The following is a 20,689-nucleotide window of genomic DNA, read 5'->3' on the forward strand; positions in this document are numbered from 1 at the left end:
TCTAGAAATGGAGCTTCAAGGTGTGACCAAAAAGTAATCTAGCAAATCTCTTCATAAGCATGTATTCTTTTCAAGTTTCTGCTAAGTACTCAGGACCAGATTTTTAAAAGGTATTTAGGCACTACTGTGCTCAGCATTGCAATGCCTAACTGATTTAGGAGTCACTCATTTTCAAAAGGGATTTAGGCACTTAGGAGCCTAAATCCAAGGCACAGCAATGTCTAAATACCTTTAAAAATCTGGGCCTCAGTTTAGGGTAACAGGCATGCAACATTACATATTCAAAACCAACAAGTTAATTTTAGGAGTCAAGTGAAATAAGATGCATATATCTTTTGAAAGGCCAATTCTATAAATGCATAGATTAGCCAAAGCAGATAGTTTAATAGGCAGAGAATGCTTAGCTTAGCTGGAAAGACTAACAGCTATGTATAATTGCATAATAGAAAAATTTATTCTTTCAGTTCATAGAACAGGCTTGTTAAGATGCTTAGTACAGCTATGCTGCATTTCATACAATTTGTGCACTTACATATTTGACAAGTCCCATACACAACCGTAGACACATCCTAGCTCAGTCATTATACAGAATGCTGAATATATTTGTGTCTTCCCTGCATCCATAATTTAACATATAAGCATTCTTGAAAAAGCTAACCCTTCAAGGAAAGACATCAGCAACTTCCACCTGCTGAAGACAGAAAAATCAATTACGAATGTTTAAACATCAAAGCAATCCTGGGGGAGATTCTCAAAGTCACAAAAGGTAGTTAGGTTACAACTACACTAATGCTCCTCTGTATGCCTTTTGAGTATCTAGGGGGAGATGCCTCAGATGTTTAACCCTAACTCACTCACCCTTTGGGTCCATACAGAAAACAGACATCTTAAGCAAATTTCCATGGGCATCCTTAGATAGGAAGGAGTCATCACCACCCATGCTGTGGTACACACCAATTGCAACATAAAACCTAGGTTGCATTTATTGTAGTCAAATGTCTATAAATAAAGAGAAAGGTTACAGCACTTCTATCCAGTTTAATAAGGATTACCTGCTGTGTCACCTAATTTGTGTGTTGATGCGAATATTTTCTAATTTAAAAATTCTTAAATATTTGAGCCCTCTATAGTACCTTTTCAATCCAGCTAAGTCGTACCAATTTAACTTGCATGTTTTCATGCAGTGCTTCATTCAGCTAGTTCTTTAATACAAACTCACGGTCCGTTTGGAATTATGAAAGCAATGTTTTACTACTAAGCACATAAAGATCACCTCATGTCCAAGTTTAATACAAAAAACATTTTTCAAGTTCACTAAAAGCTCACATACAAATGACACAAACTGGAGTTAAAAATATGCATCCATCTACTGTGGTGGGAAAACTTAGCTATACAGTGCTGCTTTTTCAACCAGCCATTTTTCAAAAGCACTTAAATTATTAAAATTCTAAGTTAAAGACGCATTCACCTAGAAACAGAAGTATTTATATTTAGAAATAAGTTTCATGGAAATGAGGAACTGGAATGTACTTAAAATCTCTAGTTAGAGATTTGAGAATCATGAGAGACATGAAATAGGTCAGATCACCTGCGGGAAGACAAAAAAGTTTGCTAAATACAAAAATGTTTATTTTTTCCACGTTGTACTCAGTCCCTTGATACACCAGTGAAAGCAACTGAACTATTTGCGATCTCTTCCCCCCATACAGCCAATACCAAAAGGTTCCAGGACAACATCTCTTTTCCCTTCCTTTCCTATCATGTACTTCGATTTCTTTCTAGCACCAGTTTACCAAGGTAAAAATTGCTCATTTTATAGCAAAAATGTATGCCACATTTGATCCACCCTCTCCCCAAAAGTGCCCCTAGGGACAAGATGGATTACACACACTCTAAAACGAATGTGTAAGTCCTTAAAAAAGCAAATGCCACATTATATTAACTTCTGTTAATCAAAAATAAGTTGACAAGAAAGTCTAGGTAAGGGTGGGACATACTAATTTAGACAAGACATCAGAACACATCATTAGAGATTTAAAGGCCTCTAGTAATACTTTTTGTAGTAATTAACGCAAGACAGTTCTCATATAAACAACTATTTGATGGTAGACTTCAGTGATAAACAATTCACTTGATGACATTTACATATAAATATACATAAATAAAACCTATATAATTTAGGTCTGAAATTAACAAAAATGTGGTTTGAACTGTAATTGCATCTAGCTGTATCAGAGCTTTTCCTCTAATGATGCTCAAGTTGTATAAAAAGCATACCTGTACAATTCTTAGTTTAGTAAAGTACTACTCTATAAAACAAAATCATGAAAACAGCACTTACATTTTAATGAAATGTATAAAATGTATATTTACATTTACACACTTTACTGAACTACATAAGGTAGTTCATGGTAAAAAACAAATCCCTTCTTGTAAGTCTTTCAAAAATACATCAACTGCAAATATTTATGATTAAAAGTTACTAAATTAGCAGCTGACAGGACATTTATAGTAAAAATATATTTTAGGAAAATAGCTGGAAAAAATCTAAACATTGATAAACACTTTAAAACTATATTTAAACAGAAAATTTTAGCAAAAACATAAAAACTAGGATAATGGGAACTATTGCATATTGCTCTTCAAAAGCCCTGCAGTAACTGCAGGCAGAACAGTGGAAGTGGATAGGGAAGGAATTAAGTGGTGGTAGGAATGAAGTGTTGATCCAGAATCAGGAGGTAAAGGAGAACCCAGTCTCTCTTAACTGCTGCCTCTTTTAGTGGGGGAAAGGAGAAGGAAAACAAAAGATAGAGAGAAGCCCTCTCACTGAACATACACCCCCTTCAAAGGCTAGGAAAGGTTGGCATAAAAGCCCAATTCTGAAAGCCTTGGGCCCTAACTTAAAACCATTTACAGTATATATTTACAGTTAAATGGACAAAACAGAATGACACTACAAATTGCATGTTAACTTCAAAAATTAACATTTTGCAATATGAAGTGCTTTATATATATATTTTTTAATAAAATACATGTGCAGTTTTGATAGAATAAACTATCTGAAAAATTGTTTCCACAAGTCCTCTGTTTCCTTGTAGGATCTTTGTCTTCTGCACATTTAACAGTTTCAAGATTCAACAAGGATCTCCACAATATGATCAAGCTCATTAAGATCAGATTTACAGTTAGAGTTAGAATTTGTGGTTGTCTGAGAAGGAAATGTTTCGAGCACATCACAGTGTCCCATTTTTGTGTTGCTCATCATTCCTGTTAATACTGTATCAAGGTCATAGTAAGAATTGTCAACTTCTGAAAACAGATCTTCAACTGTATTAGGACTTTTATTCTCCAACGTCTCAAATATTTGATCTAATGATTTTTGAAAGTTTCCTCTATTTTCTTGTGGATTCTCCATTTCCCACATATTACTTTGCAGGTTTCTTGGAGCTTGTGGTGATGTAACTGTTGACATAATTTCCGAATTATCTTGCGACTGGGTACCCTCACAGTCTTTAGTGAAGGTACTATAAACTGGAACAAGCTTTCCTTCAGCTTGTTCCTTGGATGAACGGCAAAGGATATCTGTAGAAACTAGACGATCTAGAGAAGTCTGTCCTGCACTCTGTGTATTTATCATCTGCCAAGTCCCATCCTGAGTCATTTCCTCTTGGATTTGCCGCACCGTATTGGCTATAAGTACCGAACGACAAAGATTAGGCTCAACAAGCATGTGGCATAATTGAAGTTTGACCAAAGACATATCTAAAAGTGACTGTCGCTGAAGATTATATGAAGGGATAGCCTTAAAACCAGCCAGAGTTCCTTCAATATCTTCTTCACCATCAAAACATTTTCTCTTCAATCCTCGCACAAACATTGTGTCCTGTTGAGAAAAAATGAGACTCTTTAGCACAATCCAGTGGCCTAACAAGTTAGACACTGCAGAAAGTACTGCAAAAACTTTAGCATCTTTCATTTAAGAAACAATTAAAATCACTTGACAACATAAGAACTGTCATACCAGGTGTTAGCATTGATGTATCTGGTACAAGATGCTTCAGAGGAATGTGTAAAACACAATGGACAATTTTACAGCAACATACCTACATGGGAAAGTCTGTTTCAAACTACAGGCAGCCAGTCAGTGATGGATTTTTCTTCTGAAATGTGAGTGTTCGCTATCTAGTCTAACTGCAGCTACGGGTCTGGTAAGCATACAAATGTTCTCTTAATTTTACTGATATTGACCATATCTTTGAGTAGTGAGTGCCACAAGGTATTTTGTTAGGTGCTTAAAGAAAAAAATTAAATTGGCCTTGAATTTCAATGGGTGTCCCCTGATTCTAATGTAACAGTCAGGGTAAGTTAAAGTGCACACATGATGTTCACTACACAATTTACTATTCAATAAACCTTTATAGTATCCCTTCTTAATCTCTTCTCATATAGAAGTCTTAGCATGCCTAGGTTCAAAAAAAGAACTAAAGCTCATGGAGGATAGGTCCATCAATGGCTATTAGCAAAGATCATCAGGGATGCAACCCCATCCTCTGGGTGTCCCTAAACCTCTGACTGCCAAAAACTGACTGACACCAGATGGATCACTCAAAATTAACCTGTTCTTTTCATATCCTCTGAAACATCTGGCACTGGCCACTGTCAGACAGAATACTGAGCTAGATGAACCACTGGTCTGACCCAGTATGGTTTATGTTGGACATATTTCCTCCCCCCCCGGGGTTTTTTTGTGTGGAGGTGGTAACCAAACCTAAACACATTATTCAAGTTGAAAGTCTACTAACTGAAAATGCCATGTGGGAGTGGGGAAAGTATTCTTCTCTACTTCTCTCAATACACAATAATCTCTCATTTTAGGTTTCTGATTGCTATTGTGCACCGAGCAGATGTTTTTCTTTAAGCTCTCCTCCATGTCTTTTCCCTGAGTGGTTAGTTAACTCAAAATCCAACATATGACAAAGTAAATTGTTCCTTCCAACATGTTTGACTTTAATTTGCCATTCTGTTCCCAAGTTTTAAGGGCTTCTAAAATTCCTTACAATACAATGCTCACTAAAAAAAACGTATGTCACCCCTCTTCTAGATCATTAATGTATTACACTACTGATACTATGGTTCTGTAGGCACCTCACTTTAAAATCCCACACAGAATAAAGATACTTGCCGTGGTAAATTGTGGTTCTCAGAAATCAAGTGCCATTTGGACACACAACACACACTCTTGGGAGTAAGTATGCCTTGTTTGTGGGATACTGGAAAATTCTAGAAAGCAGTGCATATCGGGGCTACTCACCCCAAGCTTGTGTGGCTAATGTCATCTTAATTCTGCATTTTCTAGTTTGCTATGTTTTTTTACTTTAACTGTAATGTTATTGTAAGGGATATATAGGACCCTAACTGACCAATAAACTGTTTTTCAAACATTTGATATTTGAAAACTAAACTCACTGAATGGAAAGAAGTGTGGAGCAATAACAATATTGAGCACCTTACTGCTTTTTGTGGGGGAATTAAAATATAGGAAGAGCACCAAGCAGAGATGAAACAAAATGAGAAATCCTTCAATTTAAAAAATAAACAAACAAACAAAATCAGATTTTGCCAGAATGTCCCACTGGTTTCTATCACATTGATTCACTTGCAAATGGATAACCCACATCATAACTATAAAAACGAACAGGAGTATTTGTGGCACCTTAGAGACTAACAAATTTATTAGAGCATAAGCTTTTGTGGGCTATAGCCCACTTCATCGGATGCATAGAATGGAACATATAGTAAGAAGATATATACATACAGAGAAGGTGGAAGTTGCCATACAAACTGTAAGAGGCTAATTAATTAAGATGCGCTATTATCAGCAGGAGAAAAAAAAACTTTTTGTAGTGATAATCAGGATGGCCCATTTAGACAATTGACAAGAAGGTGTGAGGATAGATTCATCCGATGAAGTGGGCTGTAGCCCACAAAAGCTTATGCTCTAATAAATTTGTTAGTCTCTAAGGTGCCACAAGTCCTCCTGTTCTTTTTGCGGATACAGACTAACACAGCTGCTACTCTGAAACCTATCATAACTATAGAATCTTGTTGCTCAATTTCTGAGACTGCACAAAATATAGCTGGTTTAAAAGTTTCACTTAAAGTTACATACCAGTAGCTGCGTTTGGTGGAGTCCTTCCTCTTCTCCCATGCTATAGAACAAGATTCCATACAGCAAGTGTTATAGCTCCTACCAGGCAGCAGGAGACAGGAAGTCAGTCAGTCAGTTACAGGAGGTACACAGCAAAACTTCATCCCTTGTTTACTATTATACAGGTACCTATATAGTCTCCATTACTTGATTATCTGAGCACCTCACAAACTTTAATGAACTGATCCTCATAACACACCTGTGAGGCAGGGCAGTGCTATTATCCCCATTGTACAGACTGATCAGAGAGGCTGAGTGATTCGCCCAAAAGTCACACAGGAAGTCTGTGTGAAAGTAAGGACTTAAACCCTGGGTCTCCTAAGTCCTAGGCTAATGCCCTAACCATTGCACCATTCTTCTTCCTTTTTCTCCTCTCTTTCTTAGCTATTGAAATAGTAAACAAAATATTCAGTGGTCACTTGGGGTATTGAAATATTCATTAAAATTACTTAAGGGGGAGAAAAGACAAATCTCTGTAAAACAAAAGGAAAAACATACAGTATACTCCCCTTTACCTGAAACCCTATTATCCAAACCTCCATATTGACCAAATCCCTTCCTTGTCCCCGCTGCATCTGATGTAAGGAGATAAGGCAGGAATTTAGATAAGGCAGAGGTTCGGTTACTAGAGACCCCAGCCAGGGCTGCAAGAAGGAAAAGGACACAAGCTCCAAGCTGTGGGAAAGCCAGCCTGCTGCTGAATGGTCCTGCAGCAGTGCAGGGAGCCCTTTTCACACTCCTGTGACAGCAGGGCTGCGAAAGAGCAGGGTTGTGACAGCAGTGCTTCAGGATTTCCTGCACTGTCACCGGGCCAGTGACACTTGATCCTTATAGGCGCAAGGAAGGTTGAATTCTTGGCAGGGCAGAGCAAAGTCTTGGCCAGGGATTTCTGCTCTGCCCCACACCTGCAAGGACTGGGTGTCCGTGGTCGTGGCAGCGCAGGGAGCCCTATGCAGCCCCACTGTCATGGGAGCAAGCGGGACAGAGCAGAAACCCTCGGCCAGGACTGCAAGGAGCCGGCCTCTGCGTGTCTCCTCCCCTCTCTATTAACTGAGCTCCCAATTATCCACATAACAGCTGCGTGCCTCATGCTACTTGAATAATCAGGGTACACTATATTGCAGATTTTGTCACTCTTCTCCCATCCTACATGAAGGATTATATAAAGAAAATGTAAGTGGTAATCTGTGAAAATAAGGAGGTGAGTTTTCCTACAGCAGCAGCCATGAGAACTTTGTGACTAAAATTTGCCTTGCAAGCTGATAGATTTGCTAGAAAATAGTGTAGGAGAAATGTGTTTTGTTCATAAAAGCAAGTAGACTTTCAAAACAAATTTAGGACTAAATGAAGTTTGATAGACCTCTTAACATATTGACTATGAACGTCCTTTGCCCTAGAGTTACCAGATCAGGGAAAAAAATAGCTAATTCATTTGAAATTCTGAAAGCTTCAAGGGTGAAGTACAAAAATAACCCAAATTTTCTTCTAGAAACATCTGTCATAGATAAGAATTCAGTGACCCCAGCTCAGTTAAATAAGAAGGGGAGGGGAAGGAAGGTATTTTCCCCAATAATGCTACTTTTTACCAGTTGTACACCCTAAGGACAATCTGTTACAGAATGCATCTGGACTATATAGTAGCCATCTGCATCCTGAATCTGACTGAACCATCTTAAAATAAAATCAAGACATTCTAGTAAAGATCAAGCAACATTAAAAGTTGCTGCAGATCTGAGAATAAGTAACCAAGATAGAGTGTTTTCTACTACTATTTAGATATTTGAGGATTCTAGAAAATAAAGCCTTACTTCAGAAGACAGTCACTATCACCTGCCAAAACAACTGAATGAAATGGGAACGCCTGCTGAAGAGACCATGAGCCTTCGATAAAAGGACGGAGGGGAGGATTCATTATCAGGTCCAGAAACTAGAGGACAAAGTGATACTATAGAGATGGTTTCAGCCCAGTCAAACTGGAACTTCAGTAATACACACTGGGAAAGGAACAGGTACCCAACACAAGAAAATTATACACACGATCTGTTGCATGCGATTTTACATCGTTCCCAGGAGCACTAAACAAATAGGTTCTCTTTGCATCCTCTTAGATGAGTCCTATTTTTCATAGTTATATGGTAGCAAAGCCTACTGCAGATTCCACCCAGACACACAATTGTGCCCCAGAATCTAAAATTTAATTTAAAAACCTGAGTTTTTAGCCCTTCTGGTTTTTTTAAAAAAAGCATGCAAATATAAAATATACATCTTGCTGTTTTTCCTGCACAGAACCCATAGTAGTTATGAACTGGCCATTCATCGCAAGAGGGTGTTAACTGTAAAAACTAAGTACATATCTACATTACAATCTTAAATCAACCTAAGTTAGATCAACTTATACTACCACACTCCTTCTGCCGGTGGTATCTCTCCTCACCTTGAGTGCTTCCACTGACTGAAGAGGGGCAGTGTTGGGGGCTGAGAGCTGGGGCAGCCAGGCTCTGAGCCAGGAGCAAGGTCCCGGGACAGTGTGGGGTGGGACCCTAGGCAGCTCAGTTTGGAGTGGAAACCAACAGTCAACAACTGATATAGGTAATGCAGTGTCTATAGGTCATCCTAACTACACGGACACAATCCCTATGCCTCTCGTGGAGGGGGAGTTATATTTAGTGTAGTAAATATCTTACACTTACATCAGCAGGAGCAAGGCTGTAGTGTGTATATTGACATATTTGAGAGTAGCAGCCGTGTTAGTCTGTATTCACAAAAAGAAAAGAAGTACTTGTGGCACCTTAGAGACTAACCAATTTATTAGTCTCTAAGGTGCCACAAGTACTCCTTTTCTTATATTGACATAGTTAGGTGGACATAAGCTGCCTTATGTCACCTAACTGTATAGTGTAGACAGGGCTAATAAATTTAATTGTAAACACTTGTTTCTCTGCTGATCACTATATCAGAGCAATTCAACAAGTGTACTTGGTCCACTGCTGTTGGACACAGTGACAGATGAAGTCAAGAGGTGTCTGTTTGGAAGCTAGAAGCTCAAGTTCCCCGCCCCCAACAATTTCAAGTAAACTTTAACCTTGCCTAAAAAGGGGAAGAAAAGTTACATCCTTTCCCTAGCACTCTACTACATGTGTGCCAAAAGCCCAAACTGTTCTGTTTTCCTGTGTACCAAAAGCCCCTCGATTTTGTGGTTAATCTTCGACAGCTCTTACAATACAGATGTGTCAAAACAAAAATCTGCAGCATACGGACATCTGAAAATTTGAAGAATAGCATAAAATATATTGGATTGAATATAAAAAGAAGTAATTCGAAGAATAGTATTATTAATGTATTTAATTCATTAAAAGAGTTAAAATTTAAATTTACTTGAATCTGGCATAGAGCTTCCAGTTTGCTGTAGAAACAGGGACCTTACCACTGAATTTAGGTCCAGATTTGCTAAGTTATAAATGACTGCACAGACACCATTTCTGAGACACAATACCCAAGTACAGCATGTGGTTGCAAGAAAAGGCAACCCTCAGGACCAGGGTGGGGACAGTGCCAGGTCACCCACCTCCTAGCAATACAGAGTTGTGTGTGATGGATGGGGGAATACAGGGATGTACATAACGATCATGAGAGGATGGGACAAAAGGACAGTTTAGTCTTGCACCTAACATACAGATGATATAGTGGAAAGAGTAAAAAGGTGCAAGTGGTGGTGACAGGGCAGGAAAAGTGCAGAGGTGTGTATAGCTGGGGGGGGCATCCCCCCGAGGTAACAAAGGTACCCCCGGGCGGAGGCAGGGCAGGGGCCCCCTCCCTTAAGGGCGCCGGCCCCTCGGGGCGGCAGGAGTCACTCTCCCAGAAGTACAGAGGCGGTAGGTGGTGGTGATGGCAGAGGATGTGGGGGTGAGGGGGGAAAGCACCGCCCTGGAGGAAGGAGGTGGGGGAGGAGCAGAGTGCTGCGGCGGGGATTAGGAACTGGGGGGCAGGGGGCGCGTGGGCAGCTGCTGGCCAGGGTGCAGGTGGGGGAGGGCCAGGGCGCTGGACCCGCGGGGCAGTACACGCGAGGGGGGCAGGGAGAATGGGGGGCGAAAGGGAGCAGTGAAAGGAGGCTGTGGAGTACTCGGGGGGGGGGGGGGAGGGGCGCCTTCCCCGCCGCAAAGCGGCCTTCCCCGCTCCGAAGACACCCTGGCCGGCGGCAGCTGCTGCTTGTCGCCCCGCTCTGCCCTGGGACCCCGGGGAGGGGGATCCGCCGCCATTTTGAATCCACCTCCACCCCGGGCTCTTCCCCGCCTCCAGACCCGACGCCCCATTCTCTGCCCGCGGGGCAACGACTGACCCCGGTGGCGGCTAATCCCGGGCCCGCAGAGCGCTCAGCCCGAGCTACTCACCGCCTCGTCGCCGCCCGCTCCTCCCCGACCCGAGCCCGGCTCCCGCCTCACCGACCGCTCCGCGCCTGAGAGAGGGGGCGGGACCAAGCACACTGGCCAGCCCCGCCTTCCCCCCACCCGCCATCTTATTGTCAAAGCCCACAAAGAAACGGCCGCCCGCCCCGCCCCTACCAGGCCTGCCATTGGGGAATGCCTCCACCATGAAGCCCCGCCCACGGCCAACCGCTGACCGTCATTGGCTGTCTCCTGACCGTGTAGCACCGCCCTCATGGGATCCAGCCTTCCATTGGGTGACGGGTTACCATGGCGCTCAGCCCCACCCGCCCCCTAACGTGCGATTGGCTGAGGGGTTACCATGGAGCCCAGACCCGCCCCTTAGCTGTAACTGGCTCGGGGAAAGGACGAGGTGGAGTCTAGTGTTCAAATAGCTGCCAATGGGCTAGGCGGGCCTGTGTCTGGTTCTGCCTCGTTGACTTGCTTGGGCTCCTGGCCAGTGACTCCAATGCCAGCAGAAGTCGGGCCTGGCTGAGAGCAGCCCTGTGATCCTTCCTCCCTTGCCTCCTTCCTTCCCTCCCTCCACGTGCCCACCAGGAGGTGGTGGCAGAGGGGCCCCCATCTCACCAGGGCACCTGCCCTTTTGCTTGCGTCCTGTGGTAATGAGAGGATGGGACAAAAGGCACTGCGTGCCCTCTGCTTAGTGCTTTTCCCCCTTGCTGGGGGCTCCTCCGCTCGCAGCGTGAAACCTAGCGCGTCTGGCCATCTCACAAATTCCTTGCCTGGCCCTTCTGTCACACAGCAACACCTCCAGCACCTCAGTATCCTGTTCTTCTGCTTGTGGCCCCTGCCAGGTGCTTCAGAGGGAATGAAAAGAGCAGGGCAATTATTGAGTGATCCTTCCGCTGTCATCCAGTCTCAGCTTCTAGCAGTTGGTGGTTTAGGGCAGTGGTTTTGAAACTTTTTTTCTGGGGACCCAGTTGAAGAAAATTGTTGATGCCTGCGACGCAATGGAACTGGGGATGAGGGGTTTGGAGTCTGGGAGGGGCTCAGGGCTGGGGCAGAGGTTTAGGGTGCGGGGGTGAGCGCTGCAGGGTGGGGCTGGGAATGAGGGGTTCGGAAAGAGTAAGCACTAGCCTGCCTTAGCTGGGCAGCACTGCTGACAGGACTTTTAACGTCCCTGACCAGAGCAAGGCGACCCAGCGCCTTACACACCACGACCCAGTTGTCGGTCACGACCCATGGTTTGAAAAACACTGGTTTAGGGACACCCAGAGCATGAGGCTGCAGCCCTGATGATCTTGGCTAATAGTCATTAATGGACCTATCCTCCAGGAACTTATCTAATTCTTTTTTGAGCCCATTTATACTTTTGGCCTTCACAACATCCCCAGGCAACGAGTTTCACAAGTTGACTGTGTGTTGTGTGAAGAAGTACTTCCTTATGTTTGTTTTAAACCTGCTGCCTATCAATTTTATCAGGTGACCCCTACGTCTTGTGGCATGTGAAGGGGCAAATAACACTTCCCTATTCACTTGCTCCATACGATTAATGATTTTACAGACCTCTCTCATCTTCCCATTTAGTCATCTCCTTTCTAAGCTGAACATATCTCAAATCCCTATCCCGACCGCACATGGTCTTCATTCTTCTCTTAATGTTACCCTCAAGACTCAAACATTTTTACACACCTAATTATTTTTCTCTAGCCAATCTATCTAATCTCATAGTGCCACCACATTTTAGGATTTGAGCAGAGTCATGCAATATGTGGAGTTTTTCTTAAAGCCTCAGCTCCTAGACTCCGGTGATTATGTGAAAATCTCAGCTTTAAATTTTTAAAAATTAAGTTTGCAACTCTCATAGTTGTGGAGACAGTCTTGAAAATGCAAAACTCTCAAGAGGCAAATAAAAAGAACCCAAATATATTATTTTTAAAATCTCATTTTTGAACACTTGGAGTTGGCAATACTGATTCAGTTTTGATGTTGTTGCCCTCTGCAAACACTTTGTTCCTTACACTTAGCTGCTGTAAACTTTCCCCAGCTTCCTACACAGGGTTAGCTCTCAATTAATTAGAAAGGAAGGGCAAGTCAGTTCTAGCTCACAGCTGAAAGCTTCTCTGCTGCTTCTGGCCCTCAGCTGGTAGAAAGAGGATCTGCAGCCTTGAGGGAAGATGTGAGGAGAATGTAGGACAGAAAATTAAATTCTGAAAACGGAGAGGAGGAGTAGGAGGAGCAAGAAATAAAATAGAACTTGGAGATTAGGTGTAGGGAAAGTTGAAAACAAGTAATAATGGCATGCACAGAGTAAAATTAGCCAGAAGTTGGGAACAGGGTTAGGCCAAAAATTGTAATGTCTTTTTTATTCTTGGGTCTAATCTGCCCTGCTCTTACCACAGCATGGTGCAGACTTCCCAGTCAAAATGCTAAAAGAAAAGAAAGTGATATCACGGAGGAAAAACTGCCACACATTCAGACACACAGACACCAATTACTTCTGGCCTAGTTGCAAAGAATTTAGGCCCTGATCCTGCAGTAAGCCCTGAAAGGGCTACCCTTGTGCTAGCATAGAGCTCTGTTACTGGGTTCAATAGGTGTGGTTCTTTGCAGGACCAAGACAATAAAGTAAAATGCAAAGAAAAACAGTGATAAACAAAGGGCATAAACATGTATATAAAAGGACTAAAGATTTTCCTCTCAAAATTATTTTTTCGTTTGTTAGAAATATCAGGTCTCAACATCTCCAAACTTTCAAAACGTTCTCCAGCAAAATGAGGGACCTAGTTAGATTCTGATATAACAGGAGACTGAGTGGTGAAGGAGTTTTACTGTTTAAAACTCTGATTTTGTAAATGCAAACTGACATAAGGCCAGGGAGAAAAACTGTGATAGAAGGCTGAATCTATCTCTTCTGTTAAGGTCTGAGGAAGCTCCCATGGCAGATCTCTAGTCAAGGCATGACAAGACTTGATATTTTTAGGAAAAAAAGTAAACAATCCTTGTGTTTCCTTTATACATGAGAAATAAAACCTAGAAAATCACAATGGTATGATCTGGATAAACCGATACAAAACAATGTAACCCAAGAGATTTACTAGAGAACAAACCATCAAAAAGATAAAAATAAAGCAATAAAGAGTACAAGGCTGTGCCACCTACGCTTTCCACCCAGCCATCCACCACACTGAACCAAACTCTCTTGTATTGGAAAGAGCATAAAAAGCTAGACTGCTAGTTTCCTATACAGAAACTATTTCACATTAGCAGGCTCCCTCAGCAGAGTGACATATTCACAAGTAAGACAACTCTTAGCAAAAGCAGAATCTATGACTAGAAGTCAGAGGCAAAGACTAAGGGGAAACAAAACACCATGGAAAAACAAAGAGAAATGTCTGCCACAGCTTGATAGGGGAAACTGAAATCGAGACATTTTCTACTCCAGCATAAGAGGGAATGCTTAAAAATCATTTATCTTCAATGAACAGATATGACATATGTCATAAATATAAAGGGAAGGGTAAACCCCTTTGAAATCCCTCCTGGCCAGGGGAAAGCTCCTCTCACCTGTAAAGGGTTAAGAAGCTAAAGGTTACCTCGCCACCCCACTGACAGACCTAACCAAAAAGAAACAGCCAAATGCTGTTCAGTGGACCGAAAAGTGTCAGAAGGCCTTTAACAAGCTTAAAGCGACACTCATGTCTGACCCTGTACTAAGGGCCCCAGACTTTGACAAACCGTTCCTAGTAACCACAGATGCATCGGAGCGTGGTGTGGGAGCAGTTTTAATGCAGAAAGGACCTGATCAAGAATTCCACCCTGTAGTGTTTCTCAGCAAAAAACTGTCTGAGAGGGAAAGCAACTGGTCAGTCACTGAAAAAGAATGTTACGCCATTGTCTACGCTCTGGAAAAGCTACGCCCATATGTTTGGGGACGGCGTGTCCACCTGCAAACCGACCATGCTGCACTGAAGTGGCTTCACACCGTCAAAGAAACTAACAAAAAACTTCTTCAGTGGAGTTCTTTGGGGGGGAGGGATAGCTCAGTGGTTTGAGCATTGGCCTGCTAAACCCAGGGTTGTGAGTTCAATCCTTGAGGGGGCCATTTAGGGATCGGGGCAAAAATTGGGGATTGGTTCTGTTTTGAGCAGGGGGTTGGACTAGATGACCTCCTGAGGTCCCTTCCAACCCTGATATTCTATGATTCTATGAGTTTAGCTCTCCAAGATTTTGATTTCGACATCCAACACATCTCAGGAGCTTCTAACAAAGTGGCTGATGCACTCTCCCGTGAAAGTTTCCCAGAATTAACTGGTTAAAATCGTCCTTGAGATGTAGAAAATATTGTTAGTCTTTATGTACTTGGTAGTATATTTAGAGATGCATGTGTCTTATTAACTCTGTTTTTCCTAGAGCTCCAGGAAGAAATCCCAGCCAGTATTTCACCCTAGCTGAGATTTGGGGGGCATGTCATAAATATAAAGGGAAGGGTAAACCCCTTTGAAATCCCTCCTGGCCAGGGGAAAGCTCCTCTCACCTGTAAAGGGTTAAGAAGCTAAAGGTAACCTCGCTGGCACCTGACCAAAATGACCAATGAGGAGACAAGATACTTTCAAAAGCTGGGAGGAGGGAGAGGAACAAAGGGTCTGTGTGTCGGTCTATATTCTGTCTTTGCCGGGGATAGACCAGGAATGGAGTCTTAGAACTTTTAGTAAGTAATCTAGCTAGGTACGTATTAGATTATGATTTCTTTAAATGGCTGAGAAAAGAACTGTGCTGAATAGAATAACTATTTCTGTCTGTGTATCTTTTTTGTAACTTAAGGTTTTGCCTAGAGGGGTTCTCTATGTTTTGAATCTAATTATCCTGTAAGGTATCTACCATCCTGATTTTACAGGGGGGATTTCTTTATTTCTATTTACTTCTATTTTTATTAAAAGTCTTCTTGTAAGAAAACTGAATGCTTTTTCATTGTTCTCAGATCCAAGGGTTTGGGTCTGTGGTCACCTATGCAAATTGGTGAGGCTTTTTATCCAACATTTCCCAGGAAAGGGGGGGTGCAAGTGTTGGGAGGATTGTTCATTGTTCTTAAGATCCAAGGGTCTGGGTCTGTAGTCACCTAGGCAAATTGGTGAGGCTTTTTACCAAACCTTGTCCAGGAAGTGGGGTGCAAGGTTTTGGGAAGTATTTTGGGGGGAAAGACGTGTCCAAACAGCTCTTCCCCAGTAACCAGTATTAGTTTGGTGGTGGTAGCGGCCAATCCAAGGACGACGGGTGGAATATTTTGTACCTTGGGGAAGTTTTGACCTAAGCTGGTAAAGATAAGCTTAGGAGGTTTTTCATGCAGGTCCCCACATCTGTACCCTAGAATTCAGAGTGGGGGAGGAACCTTGACAACATAGGACTTTATGTTGCCAGCAAATCAGAAATGGCTAGTAGCCTGTGAGGAGCACTCTGCAGCCCTGTCCTGGGACGCCAAGTGCCCCTCTGTAGCTACCTTGGCAGGCAACACAAAGCTGAAGGGTGGGGGAGGAGGAAGTGAGTCGTGTCCTGAGAAGAAAGAATCCAGCACTGAATTACGCTTTTCCCCTGCCTAACGGCAGGGGGGCTATCTTAACTGGGCCCCCACAGTGCAAGGCTGGGCAGGTTCAACTTGGCCAGGCTGCTGTAGCCGGTCCCCTGCTTGCTACCTGGCTGGGCTGAGGGTTTTCACCTTCTCCCACCTGCCTTAGTTGCAGGAGGGACTGGATCCCTCCCTTCCTTTATGTGTGTAGGTGTGTGTTGCAGGATATTAGAGAGGCAAGGTGGGTGAGGTAATAGCTTTTATTGGACCAACTTGTATTGACGAGACAAGCTTTTCAGCCACACCGAGCTGTGCTGTGAATTTCTGGGCAGGGACTAGCAGAGCTAGGAGCTGTTACATCCCTTCCCCAACTTGAATGGGCGACAGGCTGGGCTAAGAGCGACTTCTCCAAGCTCCAGGCTGCAGCATCTCCGCCCACAGTGTTAGCCCTTATTCTCGCCACCATGCGAGCTGGCTCTGCCGGGAGCGGCAGCCCCACCTCCTTGCTCTGTGCTAGCCTGTGCCGGGTTCCGTGACCTGCCGGGAACACAGATGCTAACAAGCGCTGCTGAAAGCTACAGCCCGCCCGCCACCTCCCCACCCGACTGTGTGAGCCCGTGCTGGGCTGAGCATTAGGGGCTAACGGAGCTGGGAGCTGGATTAGCTGCCTACAGTGTTGTCACTCAGCCAGTCCGGTGTGGGTGGGACTTTCACACAGCAACATGGGAGGAAAAACCAGTTTAAAAATAGGAAACTGTTTGTAAAACCACCAAAATGACTGGGAAACTCAGCGCCTGGGCTTGGGCCTGAAGTACTTCTTCTCTTTTTTAAACTAACTAGATTTTGAGTTTGTACAGCGACTAGAGTGATAGGGTCCTGGTCTGTGACTGGAATACCTCAGTGCTACTGCAGTACAAAGACTAATAAAGGAAAGCTCATGCTCAAATAAATTTGCTAGTCTCTAAGGTTCCACAAGTCCTCCTTTTCTTTTTACTAATAAAACAGAAATTAACATCCCATCAGCCTGGCATCAGATCTGATCCTGCTTATGCTTACACATGTGAGCAACTAATGAAAATACTCCTATGAGATAAGTTAGTCACACACCTATGTGCTTACAGGGTGAGATCCTTAAACCGCAGTCATTTTCAGGAGAACAAACTCCTTAAAGTGTTTCCTTTGGGCACCGTCTTCCATTGTACTAGGCGTTTGTACATCTCTTTGCAATGTTTCTCAACCAGTGGGTTATGACTAGGGTCACAGTATATCCCATTTTTTGGCTGAGACAGTTGCTTTTTTAAGCCCTGTCCTGGCCATCCCGACTTTTTTTTGGCAAAAGTGGGCATTTGTTCTGTTTGCTCTTGCTGACTTAATCAGTTGGCAAGAGCAAACAGGACAAATGCCCACTTTTGTCAAAAAAGTGTGGTGTATGGAGGAATATGAGGGAGCAAGCAGTGATGTCAGCCCCTTGCAGGGGGCAGACAGGGTTCTAGAGACCCCAGCCACGGGGAGGGGGGGAAGGGAAGGTTCCAGCAATCACTGTCTCGCACTGGGGGAGGGGAAGAGGGCTCAGGCCAAGCCAGCATGGTGTCCTGTTTTCCCTTTGGGAAATATGGTCACCCTAGTTATGACGCCGAGAAGGGGTGTCACAAAAGTCAGTTGAGGAGGGGGTTGAGAGGCATTGAAAATTTTATTAAAATGTAAATCTAAAAAACTCTTCCCCTCTCCCTGCTCACCCTTACCCTTCAAGGTCAAGAATTCTTTGTCAGCCTCTGGAAACACACTCACAAAGAAATTATATAACTTAGCTTTGTTATCACCGATATCTGTTTACTCTTACAGTAGCTGTAAGGGGATCGTGAAAAATTTTGACTTTAAATAAGGAATCGCCTACCTGAAAAGATTGAAAAATATTAGCCTCGCACAATGGGTCCCTGATCCTGACTGGAACCCCTGACTGCTACTGCAATACAAATAATAATGAGTATAAACAAAAATTTATGAGCTTAAGTTCTGACTGTGACAGATATGGCAATTTCCTGCACTACCTTTGGGAGATTTTACTGTATTAAGTTTATGTACAATTGTGGGCCAGGGATTGTATGCAGTTGTATGGGGGAGGGTGACAACAGTCCTCAGTAACTACTAACAGTCACTGGGGGGTGATTAGGCAAATTCACTCAGGTTGTAACACCTCCAGAGAGGTACCACCACTTGGAAAGACTCGCATATACTGGTTCAAACTGGATTCTCCAGAGACTAACAAAGAAAGGACGAAAACAATGAGGAGTCCGGTGGCACCTTAAAAACTAACAGATTTATTTGGGCATAAGCTTTCATGGGTAAAAAGAAGTGCGGTTTTTTACCCACAAAAGCTTATGCCCAAATAAATCTGTTCGTCTCTAAGGTGCTACCGGACTCCTCGTTGTTTTTGTGGTTACAACCTAACATGGCTACCCCTCTGAAAGAAAGGACAGTTTAAACTGGAGTTTAAACCTTCTGTCCAAGCAGGGCCCCAAATTCTTCCTGGGAAAGTTTGGGAGGACTTGGCCTACTGAGGCCCCATAAGACTGATGGGTGAGCTCTTGTAGGTTTGTAGCGTGCATATGGGAAATTTTATCATTTTTATATGTTTTCTTTGTAATTATTTCACCTTAAGAATAAATGTGCTTAGAAGAAACTGTGTGGTAACTTATAACTATGGGCAATTACACATTTTATAGCTTCTAAAGAGACAGCAAAGCACAGACGCTGGCCTGTTAAGGTAGTCTGGGTTTCTGGGAATAACACAGGGCAGGCAGGAAACCATGCAACTTGGAAAAATCCTGCTCAGGGCAGAGAATGACCAGGGTCTCCATCTGAGAGGTGATAGTGAGGAGCCTGGAGCCTAAAGTGTGTGCCCCTAGGGAGCAATACAGTTGCACAGCTGCCCTGAACCGTGGCACCCCCCACATCAGCCAAAAGTTCTGCTGACGTGAAACAGTGAAATGCTGACACTTCATTTACTGTCACTAGCCCCAGGCTTGCAAACACTTAGTAGCTTTACTCCTGTCACTACAGTTACACACATACTTGAGTCAATGGGACTGCTGTGAACAAAGTTATGCACCTTCTTAAGTATTTGCAGACTAGGGCCTTAGATGAGACAGAATTACTACCCCATTGAGCAAAAAAAAACAAAAAACCGAGGCGTCCTTGTGGCAGCTTAGAGACTAACAAATTTATTTGGGCATAAGCTTTCATGGGCTAAAACCCACTTCATCGGAGGCATGCAGTGGAAAATACAGTAGGAAGATAGATATACACAGAGAACATGAAAAAATGGGTGTTGCAATACCAACACGTGTTCTCTGTGTATATCTATCTTCCTACTGTATTTTCCACTGCATGCATCCAATGAAGTGGGTTTTAGCCCACGAAAGCTTATGCCCAAATAAATTTGTTAGTCTCTAAGCTGCCACAAGGACACCTCGGTTTGGTTTGTTTTTTTTTGCTGATACAGACTAACATGGCTACCACCCTGAAACCTACCCCACTGAGATAAATGGAAGCAACTCCCCCTTCTTAGAGCTCCTGTTTCAGTTTGCAGACTCAGTAAGGCCCCAATCTTGCAAACACTTACACATATACTTAACTTTAAGCACATGAATAGTGTCACTGGATTTGCTCACTCTTGTTGCTGGGTGAAGTCAGTGGATATATTCACACATTTAAAATTAAGCATGGGTGTGTTTGCAGGATCAGGGCCAGCACCTTAGCAGGCCACATTTGGAACAGAATCATAGAATCATAGAAGATTACGGTTGGAAGAGACCTCAGGAGGTCATTTAGTCCAACCCCCTGCTCAAAGCAGGAAGGGTTTTGTTTGCACCCTTAGGGGCTAGAAACCAACTTAAAAAAACAAGAAAGCTTAAGTTTTGAAGAAACTAATGGTTTTAGACAATACCACTGCTTGATTGATCAAACCGCCCCTGCCTACAACTGTATTAAAGAACTCCCCATCAAACCAGTGTACTCTGCAGCTGTACTTAACCTTACCTGTGAATGTAGGGGTTAGCAGTTACAGAGAAACTGCTGCTTCAGATCAGACTAGTAGACCATTTAGTCCAGTATACTTGATCTGTCAGTTACAGAGCTTGACTAATGCATTTAGGGTTTGTTTTGCATCAAGGGAAGCTGATCATGCCTCCTTTGTTTAACTTGGCACAGCAGCAGACCAGAAGGGTGTCTGGTCGGAGGTATGTTGTGTTCTTTAACCCTCATATACCTAGGCTGGATTGCCTTAAAAATAGCCAGTAGTCTCTGTCAATATGGTAAAACAATTCAGAAGAACTTCTGCAGACTTTCACCTTCCTAGGGCAAGGCTCAAGCTAAAGAATCCAGAACCAGAAGAAAGACTAGTTAAATATGACCATTGCCTAGGATGTATGCCCTGTTATTGCAGTAGTTCAGCTGGGCACATGACAGCTCTAAGCTTTGGAAGGCTGCCTGCTCCACCTATTAAAGGGTTCAGAAAGAGACGGAGCAGGAATAAGG

General features: G+C 43.1%; 1 protein-coding gene across 7 annotated transcripts; it reads right to left on the minus strand.

Moving 5' to 3' along the window:
* Nucleotides 1–430: 430 nt before the first annotated feature.
* LOC140913437 (cell division cycle-associated protein 4-like) lies at nt 431–10,712 on the minus strand. 7 transcript variants are annotated; one of them, XR_012159587.1, is made up of 4 exons: nt 10,597–10,712; nt 6,170–6,247; nt 859–3,883; nt 431–688 (listed from the first exon to the last, which is right to left on the minus strand). XR_012159587.1 is itself a non-coding variant. In XM_073349838.1 (4 exons), the coding sequence occupies exons 3-4, from the start codon at nt 6,206–6,208 to the stop codon at nt 3,128–3,130; spliced, it is 795 nt and encodes a 264-aa protein (XP_073205939.1). In that variant the 5' UTR covers nt 6,209–6,247; nt 8,017–8,089; nt 10,597–10,712; the 3' UTR covers nt 431–3,127. The 7 variants fall into 7 exon arrangements, 6 of the variants coding, with proteins under 6 accessions (XP_073205939.1, XP_073205938.1, XP_073205937.1 ...); XM_073349838.1 differs by adding an exon at nt 8,017–8,089 and having other exon boundaries at nt 431–3,883; XM_073349837.1 differs by adding an exon at nt 8,017–8,135 and having other exon boundaries at nt 431–3,883.
* Nucleotides 10,713–20,689: the final 9,977 nt, after the last annotated feature.

Source organism: Lepidochelys kempii, chromosome 6, assembly GCF_965140265.1.
Source record: "Lepidochelys kempii isolate rLepKem1 chromosome 6, rLepKem1.hap2, whole genome shotgun sequence".
NCBI lineage: Eukaryota > Metazoa > Chordata > Testudines > Cheloniidae > Lepidochelys > Lepidochelys kempii.